The 17,373-nt window shown below is 50.6% G+C and overlaps 1 protein-coding gene across 2 annotated transcripts in view; it reads right to left on the reverse strand.

The window, feature by feature from the left end:
• LOC118218741 (cGMP-inhibited 3',5'-cyclic phosphodiesterase A-like) overlaps positions 1 to 17,373 on the reverse strand; it is a 45,932-nt gene that overhangs the window by 8,161 nt on the left and 20,398 nt on the right. The window contains exons 2-9 of one of the 2 annotated variants that reach the window (XM_035401385.1): positions 9,437 to 9,487; positions 5,847 to 6,125; positions 5,094 to 5,251; positions 2,930 to 2,994; positions 2,373 to 2,554; positions 1,850 to 1,987; positions 773 to 884; positions 316 to 429 (exon numbers count right to left, since the gene is read on the reverse strand). In XM_035401385.1, coding sequence (XP_035257276.1) covers positions 316 to 429; positions 773 to 884; positions 1,850 to 1,987; positions 2,373 to 2,554; positions 2,930 to 2,994; positions 5,094 to 5,251; positions 5,847 to 6,125; positions 9,437 to 9,487 — 1,099 coding nt within the window. The remainder of the gene's footprint in view (positions 1 to 315; positions 430 to 772; positions 885 to 1,849; positions 1,988 to 2,372; positions 2,555 to 2,929; positions 2,995 to 5,093; positions 5,252 to 5,846; positions 6,126 to 9,436; positions 9,488 to 17,373) is intronic. The other variant, XM_035401386.1, reaches the window with a different exon arrangement.

Genomic DNA, 17,373 nt, shown 5'->3' on the forward strand with positions numbered 1-17,373 from the left:
GCGTCACCCAGGTGTCCTGCTCGTTACTGTAAAGTGCTTTGAATCTGAGGAAAGTGGCTATATAAGTGCAAGCCATTATTATTATTATTATTATTATTATTATTATTATTATGATTGACTGCGGTAATTCGCCACACTCGAGCCGAACGCCTCGCGTGACGCGCGAAGCAGACGTAGCGGGGAACAGTTAATGAAACCTCTGAGCGACGGTTTCGAAATAGGACCGCTCCCGCTGATTGCTGACGCGTCGACGTTCGGCACCCAACCCCCCCCCCCCCCCCCACGCCTCCTGCGTGCCCACCGGGGGGGGCTTACCGGAGTCGCTGGCGGAGCTGTGGTCGTTGACGAGGCTGGGCAGGCCCGGGACGGCCTGCGTGGTGAGGTACCAGACCGCGTGCAGCACGTCGGTGGCGTGGATCCTGTTGTGATCTGGACAAGGAAAGAGCAAAGGCTGCTGTAATATTATAACCAATCCACTAGAGAGCAGCACAATATAACCTTTCTGGCAAAAGGAACGCTAATGTAACTTGAAGGCATTTGTCTCCCTCTTGTGGTACGTCTGAGGTATTACTTCAAATCAATACATTAGTACAGTGGTCTGTTTTTTTTTTTTTTTACGAGACGTATTTTTTCAACACCTTAACCTTAAGAGACTGAAGAAGTGAAAAATAATCCATTCAACGAGATATTAATTTTGACGGCGAATGCATTCGAGGTGACGTTGATTTTCCGGAAAAAGCTCGCCGGCTTCCTCTGTTCGAGTCCCACTCACACGGTATGTCCCTGTACCCGCTCTCCAGGGCGTGGAAGTAGTTCATGAACTCGCGCGCGGGGATCTTAAACGTCTCGAACAGCCCCGTGTCTTCAAAGAGCCTGTAGGAGACCTGAGGGGAAAGAGGAAAAAACCTTTGCTGAGTTTAATGCCGTTAAATTATGCTCTTTTTCTTTAAAGATGCCCCTGAGGGGGGGGGAGGGGGAGAGATTTAGCGGAGCCTTACTGAAGCCGCTCGGATTAAGCGCTCACGGGTAGAGCAGGCTCTGAGCCCCGGGATTTGAACCCGTGACCTGCCGGAGACCCTGCATCTGCTCTTTTTTAAAAATTATTTTATTTTTATTTCCTTTTTTAAGAGGGGGATGAGGTTCTGAGTGAGCGAGCCCAGGGGAAGAACAGCTGGAGGGATGGTTAGGTTGATTCACGGCTCAAGAGCAAGTGAATTAACAGTTTGGACGTAAGCAGCGAGGTAAAATCGCAAAGCGGAGACCCCAGATGGTTTCTGGGAAGTCTACGTCCCCCCCCAACAAATAATTTGATCGATGCACAACACAAACAAACCATAGGCAAATACAAGATATTCACAAACACCAAATAACACAGAAGTATTGGTTCCGTTCCACGTAGCAGCCCTAGTACCTGTGTAACTACATTGTAACTACCATGTATGTGCACACTATTACATTGTAATTACAACGGTAAAGCTCGTTCGTGGTGGCATTTGATTTATACCGCGGTCACCACAGACATGACCGTAAGCGGGAGCCGGCGCACGCATTGGGTGTTCTCGCGGTGGGAATTTCACGCGTGCAAAAGTTCAAAATTCAAATTCAGTCCTTACGCTATTATTCGCGGTGTAATTATCCACGTGCGCACTGCAGTGACAGTGCGCCTGCCTTTCAGGCCACTCAAAGTAGAGCGAGGCTGTTGGGTTTCAGATACAGCAGAAATATGGAACCCGCGTGTGAAATTGTGTGAAACGAACGCTCTACTGGGATTCCCGCGAACGGTGACCGCGATCGGGGACCCGGGGCGGGTGCCGCGCTCTGATTGGAGGGCTGAGCTGCGCAGACGCACCTGGCTGAGGATGCGGCCGCCGTCGCCGTGCGTTCTCTCCACCAGGCTGAAGATGGGGAAGTTCCAGTTGTTGAGCTGGCTCATCAGCGGCTCCAGCTCCGCCATCACCAGGGGCTCGGGGGCCAGAATGGGCTCTTCCTGCGGGCCAGGGGCCAAAGGGCTGTGAGCCACCATACTCCAACTCCCACCATCCTCAGCACACCATACTCCAACCCCCAGCATCCTCAACACACCGCACTCCAACTCCCAGCATCCTCAACACGCCATACTCCAACTCCCAGAATCCTCAATACACTGTACTCCAACTCTTAGAATCCTCAAAACACCACACTTGCTTTGTGAAATGTCAAAAATTATGACAAACATCAGAAAGCAACTATTATTCAAAACTGATTACCTGAATATACATTTCAGAAAGTTACTCTTTTTAACAACGTGAATGAAAATGATACAAATATTTATATATTTGTGAAACAGGGAGGATTTGTGATCATGACAGGGAGAGAGAGCTGCTGGTCTGTACCCCTGTGTGTATTAAGGGGTGCAGGACGCTGTTTTCGGACGGGCACGCCCTGCACCCCTCCGGCGGCTCCGCGAGCTTCCTGCTCCCCCGCGGCTCGTCGTCGTTCTGCGCCACGTCGCTGCTGTCGCTGTTGTTGGTCTCGTACGTGCTGTCGTAGTCAGACGACGTCGTCGCCGGGTCGTCTGGAATGAGTGATGTCATCGTTACATCATTACACCCACACAGCACTGCACCCATGCAGAACAATTATTACATCTCTATACAGGTCTGTGTAGATTACTCATTTTATTTTATAATAAACAGCCTGGGAAAGGATCTCGACTGTTTGTCAGATTTTCAAAGAACATTTTCAAAGATTTACTGTATTTTTTTTCAAGAAAATACATAATAAACACTTCCTTCAGGCTGAAATTGAGCATTATGTGTTAAAATGACAAGCTGTATATAACTACACTACTTATGAGTTTTTGGAGAACAGCCATTGGACCCTTTAACATGTAAAACACTGGTCTACTTCCTGAAGGGTGATCACATGACTCCAGGGGCAGCTCACTCACGTGTTCGGTGTATCCTGTCAGCTGACCCTTCCCCGTGGCTTAGCTTAGCATAGGCTCGCCCACAGCTGTTAAAAAGACCGGGTCAGAGGTCAAACGTCAAACAAACACAGCGACCCATGAGCCACTGTTTCATACCTCATTAACCACCTAATATTCAAATGGAAAGGAGGCAAATGCACCAAATAATTCTGTGAACTAACAAGCTTGATTTGAACCCACAAAGTCATTTGACCAAAAGACAGCTTTGATAATATAGGTCAATAATATCAGATTTTGAAAAATCTCAGGGAAAAAAACTAATAACAAAATGAAGTCTGGGGTGGGGGGGGGGATTGTGGCTGTGCGCTGAGGGGCAAGAGGCGGTTTCTCCTGCAAAGTGCCAGAGCACTGGTCTCTCTTATGTGGAAATACAGTTCTCAGTCCGACGGTGCTGGTCTCTCTCAGAGAGACAGAACGATATGTATTTGCCGACCCCGCTTGTCTCTCTGAACAGAGAGACTGGTTTCGCTGAACCAATCCACGCGGAGCCGGGCCGTGTCCCAGCACCTGCAGAAACGCCGCCCCAACCAAAGGCACCCTGAGTCAGACCTTGATCATCAGTTAAAGACAGAGTGCGTTGTGGGTAGACCGCAGTCTGGGTGGAATAACACTGGTGATGACGTCACGTGGCTCCTCCTCCGAACTTCTCCTCTAGAGACGAAAACAAGCTACGCCCCAGAACACGGTCACCTCACCCCCCCCCCCCCCCCCCTCCGAGGACTAATCCATCCTGGTACATAATGTTTCTTGTAAAAGAAAAACAGGAGGGAGTTCTGCCTTGTGTACGACACTGCCCCGTTCCAGTCCGTCCTCCCGTGCGCTGGAGTAATTTACAGATGTCATGTTTAAACAAGATAGCTGGAAAGACGATAACTCCTCTCTCGTTATACACCCCGTCCCTGCTGATCTACCATAGCCCCGCCCCCGTTTCCCATGGTCCCGCGGGGTTCGGAGCGCTGCGGCGGGGGCTCTCGCGCGGTTTTGGCGGGAAGCGCGGGCCGGCTGAAGGTCAGAGCCGCGCGGCTGGACCCGCGCCAGGCTCAGCGGTCAGACGGTCAGCAGCCCCCCCTCAGAGCTGCAAGCCGCACGCGCTCAGAGAGCTGTGACACGTTCAGCAGCCTTTCACCCCTCAAAACAATCCCCCACTGCAGATTTACAAACACACAATGACGAACATAGCAGATTTACAAACAGATGATGACTAGCAGAAAAGATTTGCAAACAAATGATGACTAGCATAACAGATTTGCAAACAAATGATGACTAACATAACAGATTTGCAAACAAATGATGACTAACATAATAGATTTGCAAACAAATGATGACTACCATAACAGTTTTGCAAACAAACGACTGACACAACAGATTTGCAAACAAATGATGACTGGCAACACATTTACAAACACACAATGACTCACCCAACAGATTTACAGACATGATGACTGTCAAAACAGATTTACAAACACACAATGACTGGAACCACAGATTTACAAATCAAATCAAATCAAATCAAACCAAACCAATTTTATTTGCATAGCGCGTTTTATAGAAAACTGTCACAAAGATGCTTCACAGAGTAGCAGAAAGAGCAAAAACCTGGTCTGAACCCCTAAATAGCAAGCGCATGAGGTAAAAAAAAAAAAAGAAAACTCCCAGTAGGGAAGCAAAACCCTCAAACGATGGTGAGAAAAAACTCCCCAATGGGAAGAAATCTCGGGAGGAAACGGCTATAGAAGTGCAACGGGTGTAACAGAAACATAATATGGGTTCTAACAGCAAATAAAATGGGTTAAGCAGGTAATAAACTAACAGGAATAGTAGAAGTAGTTGGAATAGTAGAAGGAACCAACACACGACGACTGAAACAAAATGTTTACACACACGACAGGCATGCTGTAAATCTGCAAATATCAGTCATAACCCACGGGTGTGAGAGAGGGACAGAAATGGAGAGAGCGACAGAGAGAGAGAGAGAGAGAGAGAGAGCGGGAGGGGAGGGAGAGAGATATAGAGAAAGCGGGAGGGGAGGGACAGAGGGACAGAGAGAGAGAAAGCGGGAGGGACAGACAGACAGAGACAGAGAGAGAGAGAGAGAGGCTCAGCGGGCGCGCGTGCGCGGGCCTACCTGCAGGTGGAGCCCTCGTGCGCGAGCTTGCCGCCGGCGGAGCGGTCCCGGCACACGGGTCCCGGCTCCAGGGTGGGGAGGCCCGTGGCGGAGGTGGTGGTGGTCCAGCTGGAGGAGACCCTGTGCAGAACCCCCTGGGGCAGGCTCCGCCGGAGACGCTGCACACACACACACACACACACACACACACACGCATATTCATTATGTAGCACTTCACAGTGCTGAGCTATACATGATAAACACCTCTGGACTCTCATAGGCCATAGTTAGACATACAGGAAGAAACACAGTAGGTTGATTAGCACCAATTAGGCTGATCAGCACTGCCATCAGCTGTGATACTTTCGCAAGTGGTGCTCTTATGGAAGTCAACACCTCACAAGCTTGGGCACAAACATCAAGGACTTTCTCAATCAGAATGCTGAGAGTGCAAGTTTGAACTTATATTAACCTACAACTGTGATGCCCTGTGTCAATTCTGGAGAACGCTGCCCTCACCAGGCGCAACATCTGAACTGCAACAGCCTAATTAACTAAAGGGGTGGTCACTGTAAGCGATGAGATGAGACACCCAGCCTCGCTACAGTCAATTACCCGGGGATGCTAATCCAGCTCGCAGGCCACCATTAGCCTCCCTGGCAACATCTGACGGAGTGAAATCCGGCTACAGCACAGCGCAGCGCTCTGAGGGCACAGTTCTAACAGGACGTGTGAGGTGACTACATCTCCCATGATGCACCTGGGGGCGGTCACCTTGGCGATGGCCAGCCTCTCGACCCTGTCCAGGCTGCCGCTGCCGCCGCCGTCGTCGGAGTCGGAGCAGGCGTGGGTGTCGCTGAAGGAGCCCAGCGTGTTGAGGCGGGGCCGGTGCGGGGGGGGCTGGAAGGTCAGCTGGGTGCTCAGCAGGTTGCTGACGGCGCGGAGCGAGGTGCAGGTGTTTGGGGACAGGGAGGGGTCCGCCAGCAGGTCCGAGATGAGCCCGTGGGCCTCGCCCATCACGGCGACGTCCACCGCCACGCTGGTGCCCAGCGACTGGGGGAGGAGGGGGAAGAGGGGGAGAGGGTCTGTCTGGGCTCGCCACTGAGACTGGAGCTCTGCTCGTTTTGTGTGGACGTGTCAGTCTGTGCCGATTTACTTCAGTGTTTGTGTGTGTGTATGTGTGTGTGTATATGGGTGTGTGTGTGTGTGTGTGTGTGTGGTTGTGTCTGTGTCAATGTGTGTACTTGTATAAATTATGTGTGTGCATGTGTCTAAGTGAGTTCTTACTGAACTCTGATGAAGTGCTGGAAGGAGCAATTTCAATTCAAAACATAACTGATGGAACTGCATGGCAGGGTAGCTACAGAAACGCTCACGGTTTCAAGCTACACGGTTTCAAGCTACGTGGTAATAGAGCAGGAATGCACGGGCAGCGAGCGGTCACAGATGTGCGCAGCGACCCGGAAACAACTCCATCCTGCGCGAGGTCAAGGGTCACCAGCGGCATGCGGGAGCACAGCGCGCCTGCGTCAAACGCACGTGAACCTGACCCTGGCTTATTAAACCCCTTATAAACGCACGACCTCTGACCTCGAAGGCCAGAGAATGCCAGCGTGTAAGGGGGGGGTGGGGGTGGGGGTAATGAGAGGTGGTGGGGGGGGGGGGGGGGGTCGCCGAGACTCGAGAGGAAGGTTATGATGACATCGTGCCGCACGTGCTCAGTGAGGGGCGGCTGTAGCCTCTGGCTCGTTTACGCGCGCACTACCCATCTGCCATTGCTCCGGGGCGGCGGCTCCTCCCACCCAATCATCTGCTCCGCTCGCCACAGCGGCGCCTCTCGAACCGGGTCCCGGGGGAGCCGTGTGTGTGCTGCCTCCCCCCCCCCCCCCCCGCTCAGCCGCGACTGAAACTGAAACCCCCCCCAGCTTTATGACAAGCCGCTAACTGCTGCTCTCGGTGTGTCATCTTCACTGACTGCAGAAAGACGGCTTCTCCTCAGAAACAGCACCGAATGCCGCATCCTCAACCCAGTGAACTTTAAATCAGCCGAATCAACTGATGATGCCAATTTTCGCAATGTGCATTATGGTCTGTGATTAATTTAGTACGAGTCTACACATATTATTATTATTATTATTATTGTCTTGACTGTACATGTGGTGATCTTTCACTGAATCCCACAACGGTTTTCTTTCCAATTTTTATAACATTTTAAATTTATTATCTTGTTTCCTCAGCATTCCTAGCCGTCATGACAAGGCGCTGAAAACCACCATGAACTAAGACAACGGCCATAAGGGAGCGTATTCAATCTATCCCACAGGACATTCTCCCTGAAACCCCTGAGTACTCTTTGAGTGTAAATATTACTGTATGCATATAAAACTGAGATTACATTTCTCAAAAAAACAACATAATCCGTGCTTAGGTTCAGCTCTTTAAAAAGACAAACAGGAGTCTGACATTCGGAAGTCCTCCACCCGGTTTCTCTCAGTGTTGACCCGGCGTCGACTCGACACCGTAAGACAAAGGCCAGTCCTAGTTTTCAGCAGGCTTAGCCCTAGACGCCCTTTTGGGGAAAGGGAAGCCGCAGACGGGGTCCATCCCACACGAGGTCACGATCGTGACCGAAATGGGCGCCGATTGAATAGCGGAACGCGTCCCCGGAAGTTTGGTGCGCTTGCCTCTCCTCGGGGGCGTCGGCCCGGTCAGGCTCTGCGCGGCGGAACACGGGCTAGCCTCTTAGCGTCCGCCTCGGCGATCCCGATTGGCCCGTCTGCGCGGCGCCGTCTTTTATCGCTGATCTGACGGTTTCACTTCGTTACCCACGATGCAGTGTGTTTGCGGAGCGAGCCCGGACCGACGGGATACGCGAGTGGATGAATACAGAGCCGTGAGAAAGTATTGGTCCCGATTTTCTCTGTTACTGCATATTAGCCCCACTGAACGGTTGCAGATCGTCAGATGAAATGTAATATCAGACAAAGGGAAACTGTAGTTCCAGAAACTACAAAACTACATAGTACAACTTAAAAGGTGGGCCGCCAGCCTTATAGCAAAAACGCCGCGGCTAGGCTAAAGACCCCGCTAACGCGCGCGTGCTGGCGGAAATGGCGGCTTTCAGTAAATCCTGAATGGGGGAGCAAGCGCCAAAAAAAAGGCCGTAGGACTTATAAACCGCACAGGAAACAGGAAACCGTCTAGCCTCTTCCCAGATACAGTGTTTATTTAACCTATAACACAGTGCGTTAAAAAAAAAAAAAAAAAAAACATTGACTCAATACCCAGCGCAAGCTGTGCATTCCAAAGGGTCTTTGAAAAGACGTTTACAGGATTCTGCTGACGGGCCTCAGAGTCCTACTCGAGAAAATCCTTATGGTACATGACAGCCCGTCAGTCCGGGGCAGGCAATCGATCAATCAAATTTACCTGCAGCGGCAGCAGGCTTGCAGTACGCTGTCCATAGTGCCCTTTAGCCATTAAAATGTATCCCACACAAAACACAAAGCCCAGAGCCGGCCAGACGGCCATTGTCTGTGATGTTGACTGATTGCAAGTAAAGTCAGACAGATTTTGTGTGATGTTGACTGATTGCAGGTGAAATCAGGCAGATTGTCTGTGATGTTGACTGATTGCAGGTAAAATCAGGCAGATTGTCTGTGATGTTGACTGATCGCAGGTAAAATCAGGCAGATTTTGTGTGATGTTGACTGATTGCAGGTAAAGTCAGGCAGATTTTGTGTGATGTTGACTGATTGCAGGTAAAGTCAGGCAGATTTTGTGTGATGTTGACTGATTGCAGGTAAAGTCAGGCAGATTGTCTGTGATGTTGACTGATTGCAGGTAAAGTCAGACAGATTTTGTGTGATGTTGACTGATTGCAGGTAAAGTCAGACAGATTTTGTGTGATGTTGACTGATTGCAGGTAAAGTCAGACAGATTTTGTGTGATGTTGACTGATTGCAGGTAAAGTCAGACAGATTTTGTGTGATTTTGACTGACTTGCAGGTAAAGTCAGACAGATTTTGTGTGATTTTGACTGACTTGCAGGTAAAGTCAGACAGATTTTGTGTGATGTTGACTGATTGCAGGTAAAGTCAGACAGATTTTGTGTGATGTTGACTGATTGCAGGTAAAGTCAGACAGATTTTGTGTGATGTTGACTGATTGCAGGTAAAGTCAGACAGATTTTGTGTGATTTTGACTGACTTGCAGGTAAAGTCAGACAGATTTTGTGTGATTTTGACTGACTTGCAGCTAAAATCAGGCAGATTTTGTGTGATGTTGACTGATTGCAGGTGAAATCAGACAGATTGTCTGTGATGTTGACTGATTGCAGGTGAAATCAGACAGATCTCACTGACCTGGGACATCCGAGGGCCCCGCTTGTGGTCCAGTTCAGACTGGAACAGCGTCTGTGAATAAAACCGACCGGGGGAAAGCAGCGGGTCAACACCAGCGAAATGAATAACGAGACTCTCAGGATTATTAATGTCCTTTTATTACACACTTCTGAAACCCAACAATAACAAGCTTCTTGGCTCAGAGCTCTGAAATTCAGGCCACAAGCCTGAAATTAAACAGCTGCCACAGAAGAAAACATGTCAACACTTCTGGAGAGAGAGAGAGAGAGAGAGGAAAAATATCACACCCTTGAATACGTGCAGATTTTATCCTGTTTGTACATTTGTGTTCATCGTTCACTTTAAAATCCAGTGTTCATTTAAGCCTTTCTGAGCAGAGATTAAAAATATCAGGAAACTTTTACATGCTGAAAATATAGTGAAGCAAACTATGTTAAGATACTGGAACATTTTACAATATGCGCACATATACTAATTATACATATATTGCAATAAAAAAAAAACTTTAATAAACCACTGTGAAATGTTTTTGATTGTATTTTCCACATATTTACAATGCTTTGTAGGCGAGCTCCATTTTGGTGAATGCAACCCGACGGAGCTGAAGGCCTGGAAATTTAGCCTGTGGCCACTGCTAAATCCCTCGAGCCTGGGACACTGTGAGCTGCCACAGAGCTCTGTGACTCAGGCTACCCCCCACAGCACGACTCATCTTCCCACCTGACACAAAACGCGCTCGCGACGTTGCTGCAACGCAGTGGCAACGCTATAACATCGACAAAACGTTCCGGCAACATTGAGAGAACATCTTTTCGTTAGCCGGGTTAACCACGACAGCCCCCTGAACTCACTATGGAGTGACTGAGAGCATCTGACAAGCAAGTAATCGATAAACAATGCAAAATGTATATTCATAAAATCCACACAATTCCTGAAATGGGCAAATGACTCAACACAAGAGGTACCGTCGCAAGCTAAACCTTGAACTTCAGTTTACATCTCAGTCTTTGTTCAGGATGGAAAGTAGTGAAAGCATCACGCGGAAGTCAGTATTTACCGCTGGTAAACAGAGAGAGAAAACATTTTGGAAATGTTGTGTGGTGGCAGCGGAAGATTGCCAACGCCTGTGGCATTTTTCCCCTCGGTGCAAAAGGACATTATCCTGCCATGTGTAGTTTAACGGGCATGTCCTCTGCACTTCCTGTGTCGTGCTTCAAAATGGCATCACCCTTCAGCGAGCAGGAAAGAATCACGCTCTTATGTTCAGCCTGTGTCTGGGATGGCTCAAATGTGGCACAGTCTCCTTATAACACAAAGACGTGCAACGATAATGTAAAAGTAATGTAATGCTAACGTAATGCGACAGCTCTAGCCTCACAGAGGTAAGCGGCTTGTGGTCAAGACTGGCTTCTTAAGCGGGAGGTTGCAGGTTCCAGTCCAGCGGTGCCCGTTTGACCATGAGAAAGGTCAGTAACCTTAACAGCTTCGATAAAAAGCCCGGCCGGTGCCACGCACAGATGAGCTTACCGTGTCAAGTCATCCAGCGTGAGAGCGAGCGGACGAACAGGAGCTCTTGCAGAAACTTCCCATCGATTCCGCCTCACAGATATAACCCCGTCTCTCTCCCTGTCTAATTGAATAGTTTACGGTCCTTCTCATAGATAATGCAGGAATTGCAGCAGAAAGCAACGCTGAGACGCGACACTTCCTTGTAACCTGCAGAGGGAGCACTAGTTCTCAAGACGAGCAGAAGAGCAGCAGTTGGCTGCAGTGTAACCACAGCAGAACAGGTACTGGACCGAACGCCTGAAATGATTATCGAAGACCGGCCCGGACAATACATCAGCGCATTTCAATATCGGCTCTAGTGTCAGTATACACTAACCTCCCCCCCCCCCCATGACCTCGCTTAGTGGTTCAGTCCAATAAGACGAGGTGCACTCACAAACGGGTCATTTATATTAATGCTGAAAAGAACCACCCAGTTAACCCAAAATGTTCTCACAACGTTATCGTAATGTTTTGTCAGTGTTATAACGGTGCCACTACATGGCGGGGACATTGTGGGAATGTCGTTTTTGTCAGCTCACCACTTTTAGCCAGCTGTCAGTGAGGAGAAACAACAGAGAGCGCTCTCGCCAACACAGAGCGGCTCTCTTCCCTGGTCTTCACACTGTGAAGACCGTCTTCTGTGATGAATAACTTCCTCATCAAGGGCGAGAGAGAAAGACTCTGTGAAGCCCAAAATGGTGGGGGGCGGGGGGGGTGGGGGTGGGGACGGGGGAGTTGGGGGTACGGCGTTCTGCAAACCTCAGACCCGTCTGAATACGTCAAAATCTCTCTCGGCGGCCAGCCGGTAAATCACCGGTAACGCGCGCCGAAGTTCAGGAAGCGTACCGCCGACAGCCTGGTCACCGTTAGCCGTTAGCCTCGCGGCGCGCTAACTGGCGAGCGAGCGTCCGTTATCGGCGGGAGGAGCGACGCGCGTTACCCACCCGGCCCCCTTCCGCAATGAGAAACGTCCACCGTGCGCCGACCGAGCGGCTAAACCAACCGCTACGTCTAACCGCCGAGCCTCGCTAGCGCGTACGCTATCTCGGTACAGAGCGCGGCTATCGCCGAGCCGCCGCGCGTACGCTATCTCGGTACAGAGCGCGGCTATCGCCGAGCCGCCGCGCGTACGCTATCTCGGTACAGAGCGCGGCTATCGCCGAGCCGCCGCGCGTACGCTATCTCGGTACAGAGCGCGGCTATCGCCGAGCCGCCGCGCGTACGCTATCTCGGTACAGAGCGCGGCTATCGCCGAACGCGCTTCAAGGCCACAGAATAAATCTAATCCCTTCGGTGATGTAGAGCAGGAGACTTTTTTACGACAGCAATCGTGTTTTACTCGAGAGAACTAACATGACAGAGCAGCCTCTTTTGTACTGGCCGGTTCCCAAACGTTTCATAACAGAGGATTTATTGCGACGTGTCCATTTCTGGGTATGGGCTGTTGTTGACATATACTCTAGTTTTAACACCCAGTCAAGTACTGGTGGTTTTTATCGCCCACTCATAACAAAGGTCATTAGGAGGCCATCGAAGTCATGAAAGTCCACAGAACAAAGCGAAGCCGTTCACATTGTCGCCTACTTACTGGTCAAAAAGTCTGAAACAGTATAGCTTTTAAAAGAACCAGTGTAGCCCTTTATGGGGTAAGATCACAAATATGTGATTAGAATGCTCTTAACTGAACATTCTAACGCTGATGTCACAATCACTACTGGAAAATGAAAGCAGTGGAGTTCTAGAACACTGACTGATGGAATTTTGAAAAAACGTTCCAAAAAAAACCTACTCTTCAAAGGGTTAAACCAACACTCTTATAAACTGCGAATTAGCTTATTTAGAACCGTTTGACTCCACAGTGTTCCGTTGTAGAAGCTAGAAACAGACAAACCGTAACTCTGTACAGAGCAAGCACGTTCCATCGCGGTTAAGCTGACGGGAGCCGTTAATTAAAACGAGCGCGGTCCTAACGAGCAGAAACAAACGCCCTGTCACGAGAGGGACGTCTGACAATAGCTGGAAAAAACGGCCGCACTTAAACGCGTTCTTCGAAAGAATTATTAGTTTAGTTAACGGAACGTCGCTAATAAAAACACGCGAAGGGCCTCCCATCAAAGCATGCAGAGAAATTCACGACCCTGTACCGGACCGGTCGTTTCATTAAAACAGCAGCAGTAAAAAAAATAATAATAATACCACCTTAATTCACTCAGAGAAAGCGCAGATGGCCCTGGCGTGACGCGTGTGCCTGTGTGAGTCTCCAGCGCGTTCGCGTTCCTGTTGAATAAGCAACGCCGAAGAACTGTGGCTTTCAAGCGCAAGGGAACAGTTTAAGGTCCCTTCCTAATAAGGTGTGTGAAATTCGCCCGCGATTTCTGGCCGCGGCGCCAAGGGTTAGCCGAACCGGCTGCCGTCGCCGGGTCCGGTACGGTAGCTACTGCTGGCCGGACGGTGACCTGATTTAAGGTGGGGGGGCGTAAGGTTTTGTCAGCACGAGCGTGAGGCTACGCGACCGCGCGCGAGACACGAGGCACACCGAGGTTAGCCTGCAAAAATGTAATACCCATTTCCTCAAAGGAGCCAAAATGGCGGCAAACTCATCCCGGGTTTATTATTCCAGCTGGCTTTACCCCGTGGGGACACACGGGGACGGGAGAGAGAGCCGGGCTAAGAGGTGAACCCCGGGGAAGCGGGGTCAGAATCCCGCTCGGGGGCGGGGGTGTGTTGGGGGGGGGGGGGGGGTGCGAGCTCGGGGACTCCGGGTCCGTCATGGCGATGGGCCCACTTACAGCCTGGCCGCTCCCCCAAAGGAGCGCGGCAGAGGCCGCCAGAGTCCATCAGGACACAATGGGGCCTATTCACGGGGCAGGGGCCAGGCGCCGTTCGAACGGACGGAGGGAAACAAGAGCCGCCGTCGACTTGCCGGCCAGGAGGTGAGGGGGCGGTTCAGAAGGTGAGGGGGCTGATGGAGAGAGAGAGACACAGAGAGAGAGAGACAGACAGAGAGAGAGAGAGAGAGAGAGAGAGAGAGAGAGAGAGAGAGAGAAAGGGGAGAGAGAGAGAGAGAGAGAGAGAGAGAGAGAGGGCTACTGTTTACGCTGCGGCGTCTGCTATTGTGCCTGCGGTGGTCTGTGTTATCGCTGCTGATGAGGTCGACGTTGTAAAACTGTTGATTGTAATCCGACGCTACTCCTCCGCCTGGTTACTCCCAGTCTCGGATCACCAGAATCTTGATATTCCAGCGCCTTCGTGTTTCACTTGTGTCTTCATCTCGCACTTTCGTGTCGCGCTCGTGCTACCAGCGAGTTCGCCGCCGAACGGGATCCAAAATGGCGTCCGGCGAGTTCGCCGCTGGGCAACGTTTCTAGTCTTCCACTGGCCGCCGTGAAATAAGTGGTGAGAACCCCACACATTCCCGCCTGCCTGTTACCCCCCCCCCACACCCGCCCCCACCCTCGCCCCCCCTGTTGCCTTCTAGTAAACTCGAACAAAAGACCTTGCTGTTACTGGTCTGGCGTAAAAAAAAAAACATTTTTACGATTCCAGAAGTCTGGCTGGTGTAGTATTTCTTTTGGGGGTAACACACTGCGAGCAGGGCTTTTTGAGGCTTACGGACGGGCCCGCAAATTCCTCGACACGCAACCAGCAAGGGAATTCGGCCTTTGGAAGGGTAACAAGCCGCTCACGAGAACAACAACAACATTTTTCTGAAGCAAAACCCCTACGCTCTCGAGAAAGGCCACCAGAAAAATGAAAATCTATAATTTTCCGTGAGTTAACATGAGGGAGGAAGGGTGGAAGGGGGTCAAGAAGTATTAGAGGGGCTGCACTACCCCTGTAAACAAAAATGACTAGCCAAACTTGAAAGAAAGGTTCAGAATTCCTCCGTCCCTCTTCTACGTACAGAGTAATACTCGAGTAAACTACTGCAGGGAGGGGAAATATGGGCTCAAACCATAGAAATAAATCCAGAAATTAGACATCAGTAAGGTACAGTAGCCTATCCATGGTCGAGTCCAACCACGGGAACAGCAATCTAATAAGAGCATGTGTTCACTGCACTACAGAATAAACCACACCCCTCTTCCAGGCACATCACCCTTATATGGCACATAGGGCTCTATTCTGAGGAGAGAGCAGGGGTTCATCCCATAAACCCCCTGCTCTCTGTCATGTTGCTCTAGAGGTACTTTACTGTAAGTCCCTGCTCCCTGTGATGTCACTTTGGAGGTATTTCTCCCATAAACCCCTGCTCTCTGTCATGTTGCTCTAGAGGTACTTTACTGTAAGTCCCTGCTCCCTGTGATGTCACTTTGGAGGTATTTCTCCCATACACCCCTGCTTCCTGCATTACATTACAGGGAGCAGGGGTTTATGGGATAAATACCTCCAAAACTGACATTACAGGGAGCAGTGGTTTATGGGATAAATACCTCCAAAGTGACACTGCAGGAAGTTGTGGCTTCTGGGGAAAAAAAAAAAGCTCAAGAGCGACATTCCAAAAAGCAAGGGCTTCTGGGAGAAATACCGCCAAAATGTCATTGCGGGAAGTAGGGGGCTTACCCGAGAGCAACATCACAGGCAGCAGTGGGTTATGGGAGAAATACCTCTAAAGTGAGATAACAGAGAGAAAAGAAAGGGATTATGGGAAAAATCCTTCCAGCGACATTAAGTGGAGCAGAAGCTTAAGGAGGGGATGGAGGAGGCCAAGCGGACGGATGCTATTTTTGGCGGCGGGCGGGAAAGCTCGGCGTGCGCGCGAGAGGCCGCCTCCCGGAACGCCGCGGGGGCCTCCGACGCGGGGCGCTAACCGCGTGCCGCGGTTGCCGAGGGATACGGGGGCCGCCGCCCTGGTAGCGGCAAAATCACATCTAAGGAGGATCATGACAGATATGAGCAGCAGGCAGATTAACCTTATGGTGAAGGCTAATGAGCATTAAGAGGAGCTGGAGTAGATCAGGTCACTGCCATTAATGTCGGTTACACTTTTCAGGTTAAAATGTCCACATCGTCAGCGGTGGAACAGCTCGGGAATTTCACCTCCGACCTCTGAGCTACGAAGCCCAGCTCCTTAGACATTAAACTACGCCGCTGCTCCAGGCTACAGGGTGTGTGTGTGTGTGTGTGTGTGTGTGAGAGAGAGAGAGAGAGTGTGAGTGAGTGAGTGAGTGAGAGAGGGAGGGGGAGAGAGAGAGAGAGGGAGAGAGAGAGAGAGAGAGAGAGAGTGAGAGAGAGAGAGAGAGGGAGAGAGACTGAGTGAGTGAGAGAGAGTGTGTGCATGTATAGTATGTATGTGAGAGAGTAACGTTTGTGTGGGATCATTTGTGTGTGAGTGCATATGGATGTGTCTGCATGTGTGTGAGCATGAGTGCAGGCGTGCATGCTGGGATTTGCGGTCTGAAAGCCTCGTGCCCAGTAGCCCTGCGTGCTCCGCGCTGCACAGTGAGGTCCTCCCCCTCCTCCTCCTCCACAGACCGACGCCTTCAGCGTGCCGCGCTCGTGACCCCGGGCAAATATTTACACCCCCGCCGCCGCTCCCCCTCTCCAGCAGCCGCGGCCCATAAACCCCTGCGGCCTTCCTGGAGCGGTCGCACCGCTCTCTGCTCGGCGACCGCTCTCCTCCGGTTAACTGAACCGAAGTTTTACATTTCAGCCAACCTCACTCACGCCAACGCGATTTAGACGGACGGCAAAACAGGAAGGGGGGGGGGGGGGGGGCGAGAATTGAGCCAGCTTAAATTTGTGACCCGGATTTGGAGACAAACGGCCATTTTGAGCGAATACCCCCTCCCCCCCACCCCCGATGCCTCCTCAGATCTGCGGTTAGAAAATTTATGTTAAGTCCTCTTCGTTCTGTCAATACGCATTTCAAAATCATTTCGCTTTTGGATAGAGACATCGCAGAGGACCTGTGAACAGCAGCAAAGCAGTGTGTTTTCCGCTGAGCCTTACTGACCAATAGCATACAAAGGTTTTCATCTCACTTCAATTTGATTGGTTCTGCCTCTTTTAATCAATTTAATGCAATTGCTTGAATGCATTTACTTTTCATGACTTCTCAAGATGATGAGTAATCACCATTGGGAAGTGGTTTCTGAGCTTATCCTACATCATCAAGAGCAAACAGAATGCTGACTGGGGAAGGGCGCTGATTGGTGTGAACAAGAAGGGACGGGGCTGAGTATTACCTGCAGAGGGGGCCCAAATAACCTGGAGGTTGGACAGCCCTCTTCTGTATTCAGGTCTGGACCACACACCAGCCACACCCCCTCCACAAGCTCCTCCTCCTTTTCCATTCCATGCACTCACTGACTGGGTTAAGGCGGACGGAAGGTCACCTTTTTCTGTTTTCACGGGAATAGTTTGTGACCCACAACCTCCAAATC

This window comes from Anguilla anguilla, chromosome 19 (genome assembly GCF_013347855.1).
Source record: "Anguilla anguilla isolate fAngAng1 chromosome 19, fAngAng1.pri, whole genome shotgun sequence".
NCBI lineage: Eukaryota > Metazoa > Chordata > Actinopteri > Anguilliformes > Anguillidae > Anguilla > Anguilla anguilla.